At 50.0% G+C, this 20,924-nt stretch overlaps 6 protein-coding genes across 6 annotated transcripts; 4 read left to right on the top strand and 2 right to left on the bottom strand.

The window, feature by feature from the left end:
- Positions 1-2,176: 2,176 nt before the first annotated feature.
- PG986_005243 (septin) lies at positions 2,177-4,049 on the top strand (the record flags this gene model as incomplete). The annotated part of the gene is made up of 5 exons (XM_066841465.1): positions 2,177-2,466; positions 2,583-2,633; positions 2,690-2,835; positions 2,962-3,359; positions 3,414-4,049. The coding sequence occupies 5 exons, from the start codon at positions 2,177-2,179 to the stop codon at positions 4,047-4,049; spliced, it is 1,521 nt and encodes a 506-aa protein (XP_066701327.1).
- A 1,614-nt stretch (positions 4,050-5,663) lies between these two features.
- On the bottom strand, positions 5,664-7,256 carry PG986_005242 (mitochondrial 37S ribosomal protein uS4m; the record flags this gene model as incomplete). The annotated part of the gene is made up of 3 exons (XM_066841464.1): positions 5,664-6,524; positions 6,612-7,064; positions 7,212-7,256. 3 exons carry the CDS (start codon positions 7,254-7,256, stop codon positions 5,664-5,666), a joined length of 1,359 nt encoding a protein of 452 aa, XP_066701326.1.
- An 826-nt stretch (positions 7,257-8,082) lies between these two features.
- Positions 8,083-9,628, top strand: PG986_005241 (CMGC/SRPK protein kinase; the record flags this gene model as incomplete). The annotated part of the gene is made up of 3 exons (XM_066841463.1): positions 8,083-9,105; positions 9,176-9,512; positions 9,624-9,628. The coding sequence occupies 3 exons, from the start codon at positions 8,083-8,085 to the stop codon at positions 9,626-9,628; spliced, it is 1,365 nt and encodes a 454-aa protein (XP_066701325.1).
- Positions 9,629-12,899: 3,271 nt separating this feature from the next.
- On the top strand, positions 12,900-14,531 carry PG986_005240 (uncharacterized protein; the record flags this gene model as incomplete). Its single annotated transcript, XM_066841462.1, has 1 exon — positions 12,900-14,531. The coding sequence occupies one exon, from the start codon at positions 12,900-12,902 to the stop codon at positions 14,529-14,531; it is 1,632 nt and encodes a 543-aa protein (XP_066701324.1).
- Positions 14,532-15,620: 1,089 nt separating this feature from the next.
- Positions 15,621-16,418, top strand: PG986_005239 (uncharacterized protein; the record flags this gene model as incomplete). Its single annotated transcript, XM_066841461.1, has 2 exons — positions 15,621-15,997; positions 16,100-16,418. The coding sequence occupies 2 exons, from the start codon at positions 15,621-15,623 to the stop codon at positions 16,416-16,418; spliced, it is 696 nt and encodes a 231-aa protein (XP_066701323.1).
- Positions 16,419-18,685: 2,267 nt separating this feature from the next.
- Positions 18,686-19,993, bottom strand: PG986_005238 (uncharacterized protein; the record flags this gene model as incomplete). The annotated part of the gene is made up of 1 exon (XM_066841460.1): positions 18,686-19,993. One exon carries the CDS (start codon positions 19,991-19,993, stop codon positions 18,686-18,688), a length of 1,308 nt encoding a protein of 435 aa, XP_066701322.1.
- Positions 19,994-20,924: the final 931 nt, after the last annotated feature.

Genomic DNA, 20,924 nt, shown 5'->3' with positions numbered 1-20,924 from the left:
TTCGAGCTGCAGCAACGGTTTGGCTAGTTCGGCACAGGTTTGATGACGAGCGCGCAAAAGAGACAGTTTGAGTGAGCTCAAGCCTCCTCGCCTGCCCGCTGGCCGCCCTCTGCTCACCTAAAAAGGTGGTTGCTTGAACCAAATGGGCTTAATCAAACCAATCGAGGAGCTGCAAAGTGTGCCGCTGAGTGCTGGCATGCTAGCCCCCCCCTGTCGCCCAATGATAAATCCCGTTCCGACCACTTTTACTCTGCTGTCAGATCCCGGTATCTTCGCATCCTGATAGCCAGTGATAGGCGTCTGTCAACTGGCCGGCGCTGCGAGAGTGACATATCGTCGCGTCCGGCCAGCGCAGAATTCACCCAGGAAGGATGGATGGCACCTGGCGGCCAATAACTCTACATTCTCCAAATATCGTGTTCGCAGGGGTGGCCCGAAAGGTGGGATTGCGCAGGGGAGAGACCCTCTTTCTATTTTGCATGTACCCTCGACCCTGGTCTAGCCTGGCCAACCAAAGTGGGCGAGAGATGAAGCCCCTTTTGTTTCTTCGTCCGTCCTGTCATTCGAGAAGGCCTCTCGTTGGCTAACGTGGCCGAGCCGGGAGGAGACAGACAGAAAAAAGCAAATGAGACAGAAAGCAGGCGACGAGAGCGAACGTGTGACGGCGAGAGCAGGCAACCCAAAGAGCCCAAGAGCCTTATTAGAATTTTTGATTTGATTAGGACAGGTAGAGAGAAAAGGCGGCAGAGACCAAGACAAGAGACAGTAGGAAAAAACGGAGCAGCGCGAGGGCGGCGCACTGTATGTATGTATGTATGTATGTATCTGCTCCCGTACCCCTTCCATTACCACCTTGCACCGCGCAGAACCACCTGTTGTCTCGACACAGGCCACACTAGCATTGAAAGCAATTGAATTCCTGTCCTGCCTGCACCAACCCAATCCCAATCCCAATAACCACCATCCCCTTCCCATCCCCCCAATCCCATCGACTTCATAGGTTTGGACTTCGGGTGCTGCCATTCATTCAACTCCAGCCCAGCTTCTTCTCCTCCTGCCTTTGTGTGCGCCTGTATTATTCTAAATCCTCACCCGTTTTAATCTTCTGTGCTCACTTTCGCTTCTGGAGTCCTCGTTACTTCCATCTGCCACCGCAACACCCCCCCGAGTCTTTGCGACACCATTGACACGCGACTTCAAGCAGACGACTTCGACTCTTCTTCGCCTCGTCTTCACTGCGCCCTTGGGTACGTACGCGACCACCATGTTTCTTCCCTAGGTGGCGAGCACGAGAGGAGGATGGACTTTTCGTTTCCGTGCATGGCTTCTGCATCTGCACTGCACTATTGCGCGCATTGCACACCTACACCTACACACACACACACACACACACAGAACATTCGCCTCGGCAGCAGCAGTACTGCGCACTTCACTCGATTCAGGGGGAGGCCTGCTTGGGGAGGCTGGAAGCAGCAGAACTGTCAACCACCACATGCCATCCTCAGGCTTTCTGGGTTCTGCTGCTGCCGTTACTCATCAGTGCCGCGTGCTTGCTGCTTGCTTGCTGCTGCGGGTTACCGTTTGATTTCTTGGTTGCTCAAGTGCCTCCCACGTGTCGCCATGCCGTCCTAGTGCGTTTATTTGATTACTTGCTAACTTTTGCTTGCGGTTTCTAGACTTCGCGCCTACCTCGACAAATCTTTATTTTCCCCTCTTCATCGATATCAAAACATCTTGAAACATTCGATATGGGTAAGCACTATCTTGAGTTTTGAAAACAAAAATGCAATGCCCATCCGCGTCCCGGGCCCAACCCGGGGAGCAACTGCTGCAAGAGACAAATCCTGGATGCAATCACCTCGGGACCTGGCCACGCCCGTACACCCGTGCGCGCCTTCCCTCGACCCCGACAATACCCAATCTCGAGCGATATGGCAAACCGACCACTGGCTTTGACGACCGACGCCTATTCTCGTTCCGTCTTCCAACATACCACATCACATCAACACCCATCCACGCTCGTTTAGCCAGCATCACACTCCCCTTTTTGGTTCGATCTATCACTCGTTAGGTCTCTTCGTCTTTTGGATTCTTTGGAATACTCGGCCATCGTTCGGAACATCCGTTTCCCTTTCATCACCCACCAGAAGAAGTACAGACTTCCAACACCTACAATATGTCTGCTTTTTTCGTCAACCACGGAAAAGGACGGGCAAGGAGCGTCCAACTCGACAAGTCAATCACGGAGGAAGCCCTGGCAGCCCAAGCTGCCCAGGCCCGGGAGCAGAGCGGCACTCCCCCAATCCCGGCTGCCAGATCCAGCAGCTACCCTCACAAGGAGAACCAAGCACCTGCTCCCGTGCGACACATTCGCAGCATGCTGCATGTCGATGCTCCCACTCTTGGACCTTTGAAGCCGGTTCTCAACTCCACGGATTATGCAGAGCTTTATACCCACAGGATCACGTCTCATGGTAGTCCACCAACTCCGGCGTCTCTTGCAGCTTGTTCCTTGGACCTTTTGACATGTGCTATATCTGTTTTGTATCAAGACTTGACGGGCTGACTTTTACTCCGAATAGCTTCCAACGGCACAGCTTCCCCGGCAGCCATGAGCTCGCCGCCCCCCTCAGGTGAGCACTGTTCTGATCACGTTTCGATGAACATCATATCTGACATTGATACCCAGCTTCCGGCCCCCGACATCATCCATAAATGATAGCAGAAACATTGTTCGCAGGAAGCTTACCGGCTATGTTGGTTTTGCCAACCTGCCCAACCAATGGCACCGCAAGAGTGTCCGTAAAGGGTTCAACTTCAATGTAATGGTTGTTGGTAAGTTTTTGTGACTGGTTCCAACTCGGAGAACAGTGGTGACTGACCCATCTAATAGGTGAATCTGGCCTGGGCAAATCGACACTCGTCAACACCCTGTTTAACACATCTCTCTACCCCCCAGAGAGCGCAAGGGCCCTAGCCTGGACATTATTCCCAAGACCGTCCAGATTCAGTCTATCAGCGCTGATATCGAGGAGGCCGGTGTCCGTCTTCGCCTGACCGTTGTCGACACACCCGGTTTCGGTGACTTTGTGAACAACGACGAGTCGTGGAGACCTATTGTCGACAACATCGAGCAGCGATATGACGCCTACTTGGATGCCGAGAACAAGGTTAACCGCATGAACATTGTTGACAACCGTATCCATGCCTGTGTTTACTTCATCCAGCCCACTGGCCACGCTCTTAAGCCTTTGGACATTGAAGTCATGCGCCGCCTTCACACCAAGGTCAACCTGATCCCCGTCATCGCCAAGTCCGATACCCTTACCGACGACGAGATTACCAGCTTCAAGGCGAGAGTATGTCAACTGCCTTTGCCCAATATCGGTATATACATGCTAACAAGGTTTTAGATCCTTGGCGACATCAAGCACCACGGTATCCAAATCTTCGAGGGTCCCCGTTACGAGCTTGATGACGAGGAGACCATTGCCGAGAACAATGAGATCATGACCAAGGTCCCCTTCGCTGTTGTTGGCGCTACCAACGAGATCACCAACGCTGAGGGTCGCAAGGTCCGCGGTCGCCGGTACCCGTGGGGTGTCATCGAGGTGGACAACGAGGAGCACTGTGACTTCGTCAAGCTCCGTCAAATGCTGATCCGAACCCACATGGAGGAGCTCAAGGAGCACACCAACAACAACCTGTACGAGAACTACAGAACCGACAAGCTGACCGCCATGGGTGTTGCCCAAGATCCCAGCGTCTTCAAGGAGGTCAACCCTGCCGTCAAACAAGAAGAGGAGCGTGCTCTGCACGAGCAGAAGCTTGCCAAGATGGAAGCCGAAATGAAAATGGTCTTCCAACAGAAGGTCGCCGAAAAGGAGAGCAAGCTGAAGCAGAGCGAAGAAGAACTCTACGCTCGCCATCGCGAGATGAAGGAGCAGTTGGAGCGCCAACGGTTAGAACTTGAGGAGAAGAAGTCCAGAGTCGAGAGCGGCAGGCCCATCGAAAAGGAAGGCAAGCGCAAGGGTTTCTCCCTGCGTTAAGCCACACCTGGTCGCCCGCCCGTTTTCTGCTACGACTCGTCTGCGATTTTCTCTCTCTACGATTCATGCCATGTCCACCACAATACCAACCAGCCGCGGTTTCCTTTACTCTATTTTCGCTTCGCCCTTGTCTATTCACTCTCTTCCTTTTAATCAACCACGCCTCTAATACACACATCTGTCTGAGAAGACTGCCCTCGGCGGGATATGGACTCGTCGTCGGTTGAATACTGCTGTCGTCGGGGAGTCTTGAAAAAAAAAGAGATCTGGTTGCAGATGCGCGACCAATTATTTCTCACAAACGAAAAGTGATGGTGGCTCCCGTGGGTTTTGACTATTGTCCAAAAGGGAAACATCATATAATCGGTTTCAGGAGGGCCTCGACGAGTTGCATCTGCCTTTTCACATCCCACGATCCCGCAACTACTAGTGCATCGCCATCTACATGATCGATCCTACGATCCCGACGTCTTATGAGATTTCAAGGTGTAGACATGTTATTCGGCGAATAGGCACACACGACATCATCTATTCTCTTGACGCATCGGACAGCCGCGGTCTGCTGCTGTTCAAGTCCTTTCGCACTACTCCAAGGATTCAGCCCTCAATAGGCAACGGATGCCCCGAGCCCCTCTCACCCCCTCTTCGTTCGGCATCTTCACGACAGGTTACGGGGTTGGGGTAAGGAAGGGAGTCGGACTGAGGCGTTTCGTCTCGGAGGCGAGAGGGATGCTGGTCAGGACACACTACTTCCCTACTTAGATGGATGTACTCATAAAAAGGGGAAGAGATCTCCGTCCCGGGGAGACTGGTTGGTGTGCAAGTCTCGCTGATTTGGCCATCGACAGTCGGACAGGAAGATCTCTCGCCACCTCACACGAGGGCCTTACAAAAGGCTCTCACTCTGGTTTTCCTTACGTCGACAAACACTTTGACAGCCTTTCTTGTTTTTCCTTGATTCGTACTTGTAACTTTGATGTGTTTTTTTCTAGTCCAGATCGTCTGAAATAAAAAAGGATGATTACTCTTGATTCTTGCCTCCCTTTCGAGAATTGCCGGCAATTGAATTCGTGACAAACTGCCCTGCGTGACCATCTCAACGAGGTTGAATATGGGGTTCCACATTACTTTGCTCGTGTATGTAGATGGATTGGTTGCGTTGCTTCCGAGTACTGGCCTTGTATTCTCCCAGCTACCCGCCTGCTGATCTGACGGTCTGCCAACTGGAGAGGGGGAGATTGGTTCTAAGTCTACCCGGTTTGTGCCTTGGTGAACAATCGGTCTTGTAAGTTCCTTCCTACGATCACGTGGGTCACGATCTATACAATTCGTGTGGAAGGTGATTGCGGCCGTAGTGGTCATACATTTTACTGGTTCTTAATAGTTACATGTCTCTATACACGTTGGAGAAGACGCTGCCGTGCTTCTCCATATCCCTGGCGCTCTTGTAATGAGCAGCGATATTTGTTTGGTTTTTGCCCGGCACGATGGCTGAGATTCGTAGTATACATCTCGTCTCGTCATGTTCGTCTACTACTAGCCTCCACAGCACATTCGTACACGCCCATCCATCCCCGTCCCAACTGACGCTGGTCCCCCCACTCTCTTGCCGCTTTAACGCCGGCGGAGATACCAGTTGAAGGCCAGCTGGTTGACTTGGTAGCCGAAGGGCGTCGGCACCTCGGCCGAGTTGACGCGGGCGACGGGGTGTCGCAGGTACACGGCCGAGCAGACGTTCTGGTTGACCTCGAGGTAGCGGGGGATGAAGGCGAACGGGCTCATGTAGTCGCGCGGCTTCCAGGGGGTGTGGTAGGGCTTGGTGGGGTCGGCGGGGTTCTCCTCTTCCTCCTTGATGAGGCGCTGGAGCGCCTTGAGCTCGTCCGCGTTCAGGTCCTCGATGCTGCGGGGCGGCTCTTGGCGGGCGGCGGCGGCGACGGCCTGCTCTGGTGTGGATGGTGCTTCGGTAGCGGCGGCCTCCGCGGGCGCGTCGGACAGGTTGAGCTCCTTGACCATGCTGTTGAGCTCGTCGAGGATGTCGGTGGGCGTCGCCGTCGGCCGGCCGGCCTTGGAGAGGAGCGGCTTGGCGCGCTTCAGGAAGGAGCGGAGGTTCTGCTTCTGAGAGGTGGACACGTCGCGGTCGCGGGCGAGGATGGACTTGGCTTGCTTCGTGAGCTTCTGGATGGCCTGCCTCGTAGGCTTCATGTCGGCCTTGGGCGCCTCGGGCTTGTCTGTCGTCTCGGGGTCCTGCTCGGGCACCTCCGAGGCCTCTGCGGCTTTTGCGGCCTCGGCCTCGGCCTCGGCGCCTTCTGCTTCTTCGGCTGCCGGCTCAGCTTCGGCGTTGGCTTGGGGGTTCGTGACAGCCTGGCGGGCGTTGCTGCCGCCCTTCTTCTTGGGCTGTCCGGTTGCGAACATGACGGCGTCGGGGTCGACCTGGAACATGTCGCCAGGGTTAAGTTTGTAGGCTGGGAAGTGCATCTATTGGAACAGCGCTTTGTGTCAGCCATTGCCTGCCCGACTTTTCCTCGTTTATTTCCCCGGCCATCGTTCTTCGGTGTTACTCACCACCTTGCCGTTGACCTTGACCTTTCCGTGGACGACGAAATGGCGGGCCTGGCGGGCGCTGCTGGCGAACATGGCGCGGAAGACGGCGATATCGAGGCGGCGCTCCATGGGGGCGAAGGCCATGTTCATGTAGGGCGTGATGGGCTTGGGGTCGACCCGGTCATCCTTCCACTTGGACACAATGTCCCGGCCGGAGCCCCGACCGGCGGCCATCTCGGAGCCGTCGTTCTGGGCCATGTATTGCGGGTTCATGTTGGCGACGCTGAGCAAGCGCCGGCTGAACATGCGCTCCCAGTCGCGCTCCTTGATGTGCTCGCCGTGGTAGGCTCGGAGCAGACCCTTGGCCCGCCATTTCTGCTGGAAGAAGGTCTCGTGGTCGGTGAAGCCGATTTTGGGGTCCCGCTGGCGCCAGAGGTTGTAGAGGTTGTATTTGCTCCACGACTGGCGCAATTTCTGTACAGGTGGGAGGTCCGAGTTAGCAAGTCGCTCCTAGACGGTGATAGTAGAGAGAGCGGGATGGCTGTTTCGCCTGTCGCATGGTGGATGGCGGGGGCTGTGGCAGCCATTGGGCCCGACGGAATGCAAATTGGAAGGGCTTACCGGCCGTCTGAGGACGTGCAGTCTCCGTTGCGCAGCTCTCGGCATGGTGGCTGCTGTTGAAGAGTCTCGCCAAAAGTGAGCAAGGCTGTGGTCGTCTTCTGCGGGAGCTCAGGTTTGTCTTGCTGGTTGCACGCGACAAGTCGGAATCGGAGCTGGGCCAGAAATTTCGAGACCCCTGTCACGTGGCGCTACGAAGAGCTGGCACTGTGCAAAGCCCGCCATTTTGGGTGACGATGCACAGTGTCTACAAACAACGCACTTCAATTGATGTTCTCTCAATCCTAATGCTACCTTGGAAGTACAGACATACCACCAACACTCGAATATCATGACATGGAAAATGACACTACATTGCATACCAGAATCAACGATATATTCAATTGTCATGTTTTGGTTCTCGGCTGTTACTACATCTGTGGCCATTGGATGAAGGCCTGCTGCTACGGTCAGCCCGGTGTCTTGTCAAAGTCTCAACTGTTCTTTGAAAAGACCATCTAGGAGTCCATGACAACTCGACGACTCTTTGTCATCATCTTCAGTATCACCCAATCTAGCGACGTATGATCTGGTCGAAATCAATGGCAACCAAACAAGAAACAAAAGACCACGACGGATGCCTCATCTTTGTCCCTTTGAAACTACGAAGAGCCTAGCACCGATGACAGCCATTCCATAGCCAACAACATAGATATAAATACCGCAATCTTTGTAACAATAGCACCGATCTATAGGCAGACATATATCCATCAACAGCTCCTCTCATAGAAATCTTCCAGCCAAACCAGTTGGCAGAACTCGTTGCTCATTTTCACCACCAGACATTCTCATAAGCCTAGAGACCAGCATATCCAAACTGAACGCGACCTGCACCATGTCTACGACGACATCGAGCCCCGTAGAAATGGGAGATGCTCCTTTGGAGCAAGTCCCTGCCACTACTGCCGAAGAGGATAGTCTGGTATCAAAGTATTGGGTGAACGGCTTCTACAAATATGAAGTCGAAGACGTCGAAGACGTCGAGATGTACAAGCCTGGGGGGCTTGACCCCGTTTATCTCGAGGAGTTTATTGGCGAATACGAAGTTGTTCATAAGCTAGGACATGGCCCGAACGCAACAGTTTGGCTCTGTCGTGACCACGAGCAAAACCGCTGGTGTGCTTTGAAGATAGTGGCGGCCAGCCACTCGTCTGAGGATAAGGGAGAGCTGTTGCTCGCTAAAGTGCTTGGCGATGACGGCGTCAACTCAGCTGCTGCTCATCATATCATGCTCCCCGATAAACACTTTTGGCATCAGGGCCCCAATGTCCGGCACCTTGTACTGGTGCTGCCTCTCCTAGGTCCATCACTGCGAAAATGGCTTGAACACAATCAGCACAAGCTTGAGGCGAAGAAGAAGCTCTGCCGGCAGATGACTAAAGCAATCGGGTTCCTGCAGAGCCAAGGAGTGTGCCATGGCGACTTCATGATCCAAAACGTCCTCATGGAGATCCGCAACCTCGACCATCTGACCGAAGACGAGATCTTGGCGGTGTTCGACGACGGAATCAATATTGCCGGTATCCAGACTCCATCAGGCGGGGACCCTCCTCCGAATGCCCCAAGTTACGCGGTGGTCCCTGCTATGTGGCCCACGTATGAGGACGAGGACAACATCATCCTAGAAGACATTGTCGTCGCCGGCTTTGGGGAAGCATTTGTACCCGATGGCAAGGATTCCCACGGGGTCGCAAGAGCATTCTCCGCACCAGAGGTGACCTTCCTGTCTGCGCCTGGATTGCCCAGTGATATCTGGTCCCTTGGGGCTGCCATCATGGACGTTCTGGGAACCATGCCCTTTTCTGGGAACCATGCCCTTTTCTGGGAGTCTTCTATACCAGACAGAGTTACTAGAGGAGTACCTGGGACCACTGCCAGTGAAGTATAGGGCTAGCCTCGAGAGGCTGCAAAACGATATTCTACTGCAGAGGTACCGGTACAAACAGAGCCGGTGGCAAGATTACATCCTCATGGAAATGGTCAAACCTGATGACAAGCCTGAGCTTGGCGTTTTCTCGTTAACCGATTCGCAGCGCAACGACCCGGCGCACCCCGCAGCCTACGAATCAGTAGCTGCGCTTGAGGAGGCAAGAAACAAAGCAATCCAACGCGGCGGCTATACACACCCCATCTCCGCCGCTCTTGAACGTCGCGACGACGAAGAAGTTTCCGAGAAGGACCTGCATGATGAAACTGTACTTCTTACAGACTTGGCGCTGAAGATATTCCGCTACGAGCCGACTGAGCGCATAAGAACAGCCGATAGTATGCAGCATGCCTGTCTTCGCGGACAGGAGGAGGAGGTTCAGGAAGAAAGTGTGCCTGTCTCTCCTGAAGGGTTGGATATGCTGCAACTGACTAAGGCTCTCCCAACAGTCTAGTAATGCTCGACTGTCCCATACCTCATCCTGGCCATGCGTACCTGCTTTAAATTATATAATTAGATTAAATGTAGGCTTCAAGCATGCTATTAATAAGTAACTATTACCGCTCCTACCACCTCTTAAGAGTCGGTCCAGATTGACGACGCTGTGCTGGGTTTTATTCTTTTGCCTAAGCCGGCCACCCCTGCTACGGGCCACCCCTGTTACGGGCCACCCTTTTATCTTATTAACCCTTGCGATCACCACCCTTAAATGTATATATAAATTAGCCATTTTCTATTATAGAATTAATTAAAATACATTATTCTTTTCTTTTCCCTCTTCTTTTTTTATTTATAATAATAGTTAACGAGAAGAAGTTATAGGCTACGATTTAAACTATTTTAAATAATCGATTAATTAAATTCGCCGCGAAACTATATAATATTTCGCGGACTACGATTTCCCGCGCGGATATAAGGCCGTCCAATAATCCGAGAAAAAATAAGTCCTTTTAAGCTTTCTCTATAACCGAGGAGGCTCGGATTATATTTTAAACCTTTACGTAGTATGCTCTCGGTGTTTTATTTTTTTATTATATCTTTTAGATTTTCGCTTAACGTATATTTAAAGCCGCCGGTAATAATACCGTGCTTAAAAAGAATTAGGTAAAGAAGTTTTATAGGCGCTATTTATTAATTAATTTTACTCTTTTAAAATTAATAGATTTTAAATAAATTATAGTAACCTCTAGGAAAATATACGAGAATTTTTTAATAGGTTTAATTATAACTTTATTCGTAATACCCTTATCGAGTATATTTATAACGTTAACGAAATAGGTAATTAAATTAACCTCGGTAATAATTAAATAATAATCGGTTTTACCGGTTTAAAACGAATTATCGTTAAAGACTTTATTAATTATAAATAAGTATTAATTATTAAGTGCGTTAACGTAAATAGTTAAGCTTTTCCGCCGTTAATTATATTTAAGGGGTTATTGGTTTAATAATAATAGTTCCTAACGGCGAAAGAGGATTTAGCGATAGAAATTAAGGACTAGCTCTTCGCGGCGTCACTAAAAAGGGTGAACGAGTAATAAACTAGTATTTATATAGCTTAAAAAGATTTTTATTCCTTAAACTACGCTAGCGTAAAGGGATTAATAAAGGCTTTTTATATTAAATAATCATTTTAATTACGCTACTATAAAGTTTATATTAAAGTATTTAAATAATAAGATCTAACTCCTCTTCCTTCCTATTTATACCTTACACCTCTTTTAGCCCTTTAATCTCGGCTCCTTTTATATATTAAAAAAGAGGTTCCGCTAGATAATAACTCTCCGCTACTTAAAGCTTTAAAATATAACGATAAGTAAAAAAGACTTTATTTAATATTAATGCAAAGCTCGTAAGATAGCCTTTAAAAAAACTAATATATTAAATAATTAGAGAGCCACCGGTATCTTTCCTTATAATATTAATAAGCCCTTAAATAATAGACTTAAAAGGGATATAGACCGGTAAGCTTAAGCTAAACCTTTTAAACCACCACTAATTAATTTACACGCTTAATTTACCTCTTATAAATTAATAATACTAACCAGCTCTCGGTAAATTAAGCAGCTTACCACATTATTTACTAGTAATAATATTATATTTAATAACACCACTCGGCGTTATCTATTTAAGAAGCTCGAAAAGGGTTTTAACACTTTAACAAGCTAAATCGGCAATCTAAAACACGAGAAATCCATCCTAAAGGCAAATCTAAAAAAAGAAAAAGAAAAAAAGAAGAAAAAGAGTAATCCCCGACCCTAATTAAAAATATACAACGATAATAAATATATATCGTATATAAAGGGGGATAATAAAAAAATATATAAAAGGTTTAATAGTAATTATATTATCGTCGGCGTAAAACGCTATTATAATTAAATCTAACTTTAAAAGTAATGCTAAGAGCACTATCGAGGTATTATATAGTTAATTTAGTATTTTTAGAATTTATTATTAATTTTTAATTGAATTGTTCCTATATTATAATGTTATTATTATTTTATTTTTTACCCTAGCCCGTAGCAGGGGTGGCCCGTAGCTGGGGTGGCCGGCTTATAGGGATAATATACATATAACGAAGGTCGTGTATAACAGAAACAACACAAAGGGCGGTCAGATGTAAGATCGAAAACTACGTCCCCCATCTCGCCATCATCCTCACCGATGGCCTAAAAGGAGACAGGTCAGTGTATATACCTATATTATTAGTAGTCCTGATCTCATCCCGTTGGGTATTTTGAAGTTCCGCGTCATCTATGGCAACTCTGAGACTGGTAATGCCCCGAGGCACTGCGTATAGAAATGTTAGAAAATAAGACGCCGAGTAGGCTTAAACTACACCCTCGGTGGTAGTGATAGTAGTATACGCCTCTTTTCCAGACCACATGTGAGACCGTTTAAACATGCCTGGCAAGGAGAATGCAATCGAAAACTGTGAATTGTATGTTTAGGAAGTAATCTCTTGCCCTGAACATTGCCGTAATGGCGCGAGACTACTTCACCCCTGACACTGATCACATGAGATGAGATATGAACCACGATTTATCGTTACAGGAGCTTGAAATACCACGAAGAATATGGATAGGGAATATCAAATAGGGAATGCACTGTGTACGATCAGACATTCGAGGTGGCAGTTACACACCCTTGACAGTGCACAAAGCGTACATAGTCATCGTCTGCAATTTCCAGCGGTTACAGAGGGTATATGAATTACGTATCATCGATGTTGCTAGTTATACATTAAACCAAAAAGCTCAGTTGCTGCCTGGGCTCGGTTCCATCCCCCTGCTTAGAACTTGAACTCAGATTGATGAACTCTGGCATTGCAGCATTTACAATGTATTGTGTATATTTTGGTATGGGACAAGCCTCATATGTTTGTTCCTGAGCAAGCCCTGTCACCTGGGAACAAGGGTCCCTTTGTTGTTTTTGTCATTTTTGCAAATGCGGTGGCCCAGCACTCAAGAAGTGACCAAAGACAAGTGATAATTTGGGCTCTTTGTTTCCCTACACCCGAAGAGATTGTTTGATCCACTGACAACGGACCTCTTGTGCTCTCCCCTCTGTTATGTCGACATGTTTCTGTATATAAAGCTAGGGATGGGCCAGCAACAGTTGTGGTTTGTCAAAGCCCGGAAGTTATATCGACTCGCAATAAAAACGACCGTCTCCCATCAACAGACTTCATCATACCAAGGTTACAGACCAAACACGTTGTAACCATGTCTGCCTCAAACTCGACCGCAGCCTCGCCCCAACATTCTACGGGATCGTCCGAGATCAGCTTGGAGATGCCAGGGCCTCAACCGAAGTATTATATCCCTTCGTTTGGCAAGGGTGAAGTTGAAGATGTCGAACGCTATCAACCAGGCGGTTTTCACCCTGTTGTTATTGGCGATGTCATCAATGAGCGCTTGGAGATCACTCACAAACTGGGGCAAGGTGGTTTAGCGATCGTCTGGCTGTGCCGCGACCGTCGGGAGAACCGTTGGTGCGCCCTGAAGATCATGGCATCGGGCCAGTCATCCGAGGACGGAGGGGACCTTAAGATTCTGAAGCTATTCAACGACAAGGGAATCAGCAGGGAGAAGGCTGCCGCGCATCATGTCATGCTTCCCGAAGAGCACTTCTGGATCGATGGCCCGAACGGCCGCCATCTCGCTCTCCTCTCTCCTCTTCTTGGCCCAACCCTCTCATACTGGCTGAAGGAAGGCGACAGCCTAACCTTCGACGCCATGCATAAGTTCTGTGTCCAGATGGCCGAGAGCCTGAAATTTCTGCATGGCCTTGGCGTATGTCACGGAGATTTCCGGCCTGCCAATATCTTGTTGAAAGTTCGCAACATCGACGACATGTCGGAAGACGACATATGCAATCTCTTCCAAGGACCCCACGCCTTCGAGGTTGGTCTTCACTCTGGAGAGGAGAATACTATCCATGCACCAGCGTACGTCGTGAAGCCTGCTTGGTGGGGTGGCGCGCTGGACAAGGACCTTGTTTTGGACGAGATTGCTATCGTTGATTTCGGCGAATCCTTCCCCGAAGGCCAACCACCTAGCTTCGCAGGGATCCCGAAAGCCTACGCGGCGCCTGAGATTATCTACAACCACTCCAACAGCTTGGAAAGTGACATCTGGTCACTGGGAGCGTCAATAATGGAGGTGTACGGAGGATCTTCTTTTACCGAACAGGTTCTTCCAGCAACCAAGATCTTGGAGAACTACTTCGGGCCTTTGCCTGTAGAGTACCGAGAGGATTTCGAGAGACAACATCGCGAGTATTTGACCAGGAGGCGTGAGCACGAGGACATGAGCGAAAGGAACCTGCTCAAGCAAGGACTGTCAGAGTATGTCGGCAAAAAGCCAAAGACGGACCCCTCTGCATGGGTCTTGACTGAAGCACAACGTACGGACCCATCTCATCCAGTCTCATATTCGTCTATGTCGGAGCTTGAGGAGACCAATCACGACAAAGTCCTCAAGAGAGGATACTCCCATCCGATGTCGCTACCAATTTCGTACATGAACTACTCATTCTTGAAGGAGACGGAGCCACGATACAATAGCGACGGCACTTGGTCCTTGACATGCGAGGAAGTCCTGCTCTTGACCGACTTGGCGTTAAAAATATTTCGCTACAATCCTGAAGAGCGACTGAAGCCTGCCCAGATCCTCAAACACCCATGGCTGAAGGAAGCCGGTGCAGATGAAGATACTGATCCAGATACGGATGAAGATACAGACGAAAGTGTGGACGAGGATGACGATTTCAGCATGGGATTAGGTGTCGTCCAACGTGTAATGGACCTCCTCTGGCCACCATCTTGGCGGTATGTTCACCACTATCTTGTTTGATCATTGCTTTGTGCGGGTATTTTGTTGCTGCAGGGTTTCTTGGTATGAACCGAAAAAGAAAGGAAAGCAATTTTGTTTAATAGCAGTGCTCGAGGTACCCCTACGGATCGCACCAGCGGTGCATATGCACCAAATAATGCTGGATCGTAGATCTGAGGTCGCGAACATAGTTTTTAGTTTTTGCAATAAAGCGCTTCTGTTTTTGTAATTGTCTTACTTCTCAAACCGGTGAAAGAAGATGCGAGGGAGCTGGAATCTCACTTCTTGCTTAATGGCAGCAACCCCTTTTCATTATTTGAGAGTTGAAAACACAACGAGAGTCTAGTTCCGTGATTTTATGTAATATGAGACCATGCCAAGTAAAGGTCATCAATAAACAGTATTCTAAATAGAAGACAGTTAGTTGTTGGATAGATCATAGAAGGCATCGTGAACAGGAAATGTCTGCTAATGTTTAATAATTCTAAATGCTAGGCCTTAATGCTCTCTCTAAGCCTGATATATATACATAGTACCTCCCAGTACAAGTTTAAACAAAGAAAACTATCTTGCCCATTGCTTACGAATTATTAGAAACGCCCATTTTAGGTGCTACACTGCAGTTATATTGAAGCTGTAGGTGAAGACTTCGTCCGGTGCTCCCAACGGAACGAATTTCAAAAGCCAGTATTATTTACTAGGACATCCTACTATATAATGCGTACAGGGCACAAGGCTTCTTTAGTTACCTAGATATTTAACTTATTTATATAAATGAGAAATAAAATAATAACAACGGATTTCTCACGAATCTAGGCACAATACGCACAGAGGTGATGATTGCAAGGACCGAGGTAAAATCTTGGAACATCTCATTCATGTAAGGCTTTAATAAAGACCGAGTGAATGGCATCGCATTAGACCAAACAACCACAAAGATGTCCTTTGACTGTCACTACCAACAAGATTTGTTTGGCCTCAACATAAAGAACATGGTTGTCTTTCTCTAGTAAGCTCCTTGACTATATCATGAGTTTGCCTTCCCTCGAAAAGGGGGACATCACTCTCAACAAACCATAGAAGCACCTCCCAGTACCATAAACAGCGAATATGTCTCGCGTCGTTTTTCACAATACATCAAAGGGTCCTACTGCATCAATCGCACCCACAGCTCCCAAGGGCTTGTACACTGATGGCCTCCCCTGGAACAAAGGGGATAAGGTCCCGACCGGTATCGTAGTCAGCGACAGCATGAAGAGAAGGCTCGCAAAGTATAACAGAAAGAAAATGCCAACCTCCGGGACGCCGAAGAACCCAAAAGCTATTTGGGCGTGTCACGCAGGCATAGTCCCTGGCGATCCCTTGGAGGATCCCAGGGTTATTGAGCTAAATGAAGATCCCATTGTCGTAGCCGAACGAGCTAGGGCAAACGAGAGGGTTTCTTTGGCTGTAGCGAAGGACCTAGGGTTTGCTAATGCCGTCATCCTGTAAGTTACCCCCCTCCCCCCATCCCTCCTCGCCATCAACAAAAACCCTTTCCACGAGACTCTCTGCTGGGCAGGATTTATGCTAAATTTTGAACATCACAGAGGTAATACCCACGACAAGAAGTCGGACTATGATCCTGTCACCCACATACCAACTGGTGAGATTGTGGACGATTTGAACCACATCACTCTCGCTCTTGGCAATGACCTCGACAATCTCTTAATTATAGGTCACGTCTACACCGACGTTGACCCCAACTTTATCCCGAAAGGGCTCTTGCCATACCGGATTGTAAACGGAAATCCCAGGTGTGTCGTGGACCTCAATGTCGCCGAGTACCTAGAGGACAAGCTCAAAAGGGAAAGGGAGACCAAGACGGCGGCCAATAAATCGACGCGGACAGGTATGGGTCGTGGTTAAGGTTGCGGTAGGAATCCCATGGCGGCGCAAGACTTCTGCTTTCAAGTGAAACTAAGATCTCTGGCCTTGGCCTTTGACGTAGGAATTGAGTAGGAACTTGGTAGTACAATGTAATCCCTTCTATATACCACACGAGACTACGATGATACATTCTACGTGATCGTTATGAAGCTTCGAAAGTCTCATGCTACAACTTGGACAGCTACCTGAAAGCCCTGAATTTACGTTACCCCAAGGCCTCGGATTCATCTTAGGTCACCTTTTTATGTATTCAGACAAGACTGAAGGTGCTGCTGTGCGAGGTCATCCCATAGTTGGTGGATTTACAATGTACTTGAGGGCGCATAGAGGAAAGGAATGAATCTTCAAGCGGTCCGTAGAATACCCTCAAGCTATGTGAATAAAATCATCTGAAAGGAAGTCGGAGCGCTCCTGCGTCTTGAGAAACCCATCACGGGCGTCACCCTTGGCCATATCCTCCTTCACCACGCTCGTACGACTTGACAGTATTGTAGTGGCTAGAAACTGATCGAATAGAAGGCACACCAATCAGTGTATTAACTTGGTGGAAGCCCCTATCTGTTCGAGCGTCTTTCCAGCCCTTTCAGCCTGGGTAGGCACCCAGGATGTTAGTGTACCAGGATGTACTGCTTAGCTTGATAACTTGGGTAGTTCTAGTTCGGGCTAAAACTCTCTCTCCCTTGAGCCTTCAAAAAGAAGACCCTTCAAAGAGTGCGAAGATAAAGGAGGATCACATGGCAAGCATTGATTATTCCAAAGGGAAAGGGTTCTTTCAGAGGTAGGTTGTGGCAACATCGAGACGGCTTCTCTCTCAGTTCATGCCGACGATGACGGAGGGGCTACTAGATAATATCCGTCTAGCTCTTAGAAAACGGTAAGCACTTGGCCATTCATACGATTGAAGACAACAGACTTGGGTCCATAGTACAGTATTAGAAATTACTATGGCTATATGAAAACAAAGTACACTACATATTACAGTCTACCTTCTACCAGATCAACCTCGAGCCGCATACTCGTACATTCTCAATCTTGTTGCACATCAGCCTGGCCTAGCCAGACTGTAAAGAACGAGTATACCTCCCGTAAAACGCCATGCTCCGTCTACACTAACGCCGTCATGCCAAACCAGCACAAAAATAACCATCCACGATTCATGGCCACTAGCCAAAAACGTCATAAAGAGAGAGAGAGAGAGAGAGAGAGAGAGAGAGACCATTGCCTCGCCTCACCAGCCATTGGCCGGTAGCTGAGGAGGCAGATAAATGGGCTCTCGTTTGTCGGGGGTTAAGAGGAGGGTATGTCAACAGAGTAGGATCGTCTCCTTTCATAGCCCTGGCCTGGGCTATGGCGGGATGACGACCTACTTATCAAACGGATACACTCCTTTTACTAGCCGCACACATACTGCAAGATGAGTAACGGACATACTGTATCTGAAGAAGAAAGAACCTCTAATCTCTGGCCGGAGACAGAAGATCTTACTCTTCAGCACATGCAGGGGTTCCAGCCACTATTGGAGTCTGTCGTTTGTCACCGACGGAGACCATCTACACTGGGACTTCCCCTTGTTCTCTGGCCGGAGTCAAGAGCAAGTATCCAGACAAAGAAGTCTCCTTTTGTCATCGGTATCTTGCTTGTTTAGGGTCGTATTACCCACGAAGAGTTACGCTGGCTTGCTACTAGCAGACTCGAAGTCACCAGGCTCTCGTGGGTAAGTAGTATGTGAGAGTTACATAGCCCGAATACTTACCAATCTACCCAAAATTCCCCCGGTACGTGCGGTGAGAAGTTGGGAGTAGAAAGGAGGGCCAAGCTCTCGGATATTACAACAGTAGTAGGAGAGAGAGAGATAAAGATGCGAGGAAAGCGGATCTCACCACAGATGCCGCGGGCCTTTCCTTCTCTCTACTTGGAAAGAGAAAAAAGTGCAACCTAGGTCGTATAGTTCTCCTCGCTGAAGGAGAGGTAGATCGTATCGGTCTACCAATCAATAGTCGGAAACACACTAGTGGACATCCATCGTTGTGGTACCCCAAGAGTGTGGGGTGTAATAATTGATGAGGGAGGTACAGGAGTGTGGTTGAAGGGGATTGTGATGGGGCACGATGACTGAACCCTGAGCGGTGAGCTGTTGAGACGAGGCAGCAGCGAGGACAAGATAATTTCTTTCCCAGCGTCTGCCACCTCGATTAATCCTCCTTTTCTTTCTTGAACAGCCCACCGAACCTACCTGATGGAAAGGTTTAGTAGTGACCATCCGCGACGGCACGCTGCCGCTGCGCCGTCACCCCGGCCTCCAACGGAACCCCGGCCCGAGCATTACGCAAGCGCGCATTATCGACTCGCAGGATCTCGTTCTCGGCCTGGAGATCCCGGAGCTCCGCCATGGCCCTCCGGATCTGGACCTCGAGGCCCAGCGAGCGGTGCACGTAGGCGTCGGCCTCGTCCATGGCGTCGTCGCGCTCGTCGAGGATCTTGCCGATGACGGCCGGGACCTCCAGGGCGCTCCCGAGGCCCCGGAACTCGTCCGAGCACGCCACAATCGCCTCAAAGGCCACCATCAGGGGGACGGCCTTTTCCTGGAGGCTGTCGCATCGGTGCTGCTCGTGCTCCAGGAGACGCGTCGTCTGGCACAGGGCCATGTGTTTCTCCTCTGCCAGCGCCTTCCACGCGCGCTCGACCCGTAGTCGGTAGGGGTCCATGTCGGACCACTTTCTCTTGCTCCGGGTGGCAAGCTCCTCGCGCTCAGCAGGAGGCGGAAGACAAGAAGAAGCAGAGGGAGAGGAGGGCAGGGAAGGAGAAGGGGGAGGTGAAGCAGGAGGCGTGGGCGGAAGGACGACGATGGCAGGACGACGGCGAGTACTGGATACTAACTGGCCAGTGATGCCTTGATCCCCGTGTCCAAAATAGTAGTCGTACCCGTCGGCCTCGGACTCACTGCCCGAGATCTCATCATCGCTGGTGAAGCTCTCTTCCACCACGCTATCCTCGCTGTCATCATCGACATCGGAACTGGCATCTGAGAGCTTCTCCCCATCGCCACTGTAGTCTTCACCCGCGATCGCCGCAGGTTTGGGTGACTCAGGGAGCTCAGGGAACTCGATGAGGTCAGCGGAGGTAAAAATGCGCCCAAGGCGCTTACTACGCCGGCTGGAGAGACTTTCCACCTCCCCCTTGCTACTCCCCGAGGAAGAAGGACGAGATACTGAGGAAGCGGTAGAGTCCGAGTCTGACCATTCGGGGAAACCCGTATAGCCAGCAGTCATGGCGTCGATGCGCCGCGGCATCCACAGGGGGTTGACGACACCGTTGGGCTCATCTACCACCGCAGTCGTCGATAGCCGCGCCAAGCTGTCGCCACTATCCCGAGAGCGAGGATGAGGATGAGGAACCGGACGACGACGCACCTGCTTCTTCTCCTCTGTGACGACGGGGCTTCCGCTATCGAGCTCCACCGGACGCTCTGGCGTATTATTATCCGCCCTCGCAATCGGCCGCACCTTCATGGGCGGTATATTCACCGCATGGGCCATCCCCATCTCGCTCAACATGGGCTCATGGATTCGGCGTTGAGCATCCTGGGCTGCCTTGAGATAGCCCGGATCAGCCGGCAGGGGACGCGAAATACGAGACTTGTCAAAGCCTTGCCGCTTCGTCACCTTCTCTATCTCCCTCTCCTTCGAGCCTCGGAACTTCGGCAACCATTTGCGACCTTCTCCACCGCTGCGAGTCTTAGGTGGTAGGGGTCGATGCGCCTCGCCTTCCTGCCTCCCTGGGATCCCCGGCTGTTCATGGTGCCGCAATGGCCGAGGGTGACCATCTCTGTGGCCACCGTGGTGGTGGCCCGGCCGGTACGATTCCTGTGGATCGTCCAATGGTGTCCATGCCCTCTCTCGAGGACCACCGAGTGCCGGCACTCTGGGTTCAGGACGTCGGTCTGATCTTTGGGGTGCACCAAACAGAGTGGGCTCACCAGTAAAAGTACGGCTATAAGCGTGTTGTGCCATGACTATTTCTAACGAGAGTGAAAGTTGGGGCGGGGGTTGGGTAATGCTGGAAAGGAGACTTCGGGTTGGTTGATTGATTGTATGGCAGGAAGCAAAGCAGGGCGGGGACCCCCCCTGATATTTATATCATCGCCGCCTCCTCTGGGAGCTCGCCTAAGGACTTATTTTCTTGGTTCTCTGAATGAAAGGGCAAGTGCCTCTTTGCAAAGAGAACAGAAGCTTTTCAAAGGCGGACCGAAGTTCAAGAACAATTGTAGACAATAACATTGATAGCACGTGCCTTTGTTCTCTGCGCAACGAACCGCTCCTGCGCATGTATGACAAAGAGTTGGAACAAACTTATTGTAGTTGATGAATGGCCCAGACCAAGCCCTCACACACCGAGTGGGCACTTCCCAGAGGCTTCAATTTATCGTAGTGAGTATCCCCTCTTCATATTGCCCGAAATGGAAGCACTGTGACTATTGCTCACGAC

This window comes from Apiospora aurea (assembly GCF_038362705.1).
Source record: "Apiospora aurea strain CBS 24483 chromosome Unknown utg000004l_segment0_segment0, whole genome shotgun sequence".
Classification (NCBI taxonomy): Eukaryota; Fungi; Ascomycota; class Sordariomycetes; order Amphisphaeriales; family Apiosporaceae; genus Apiospora; species Apiospora aurea.
The sequence above is the reverse complement of the archived record's forward strand: the minus strand, read 5'-3'. Positions and strand labels throughout refer to the sequence as shown.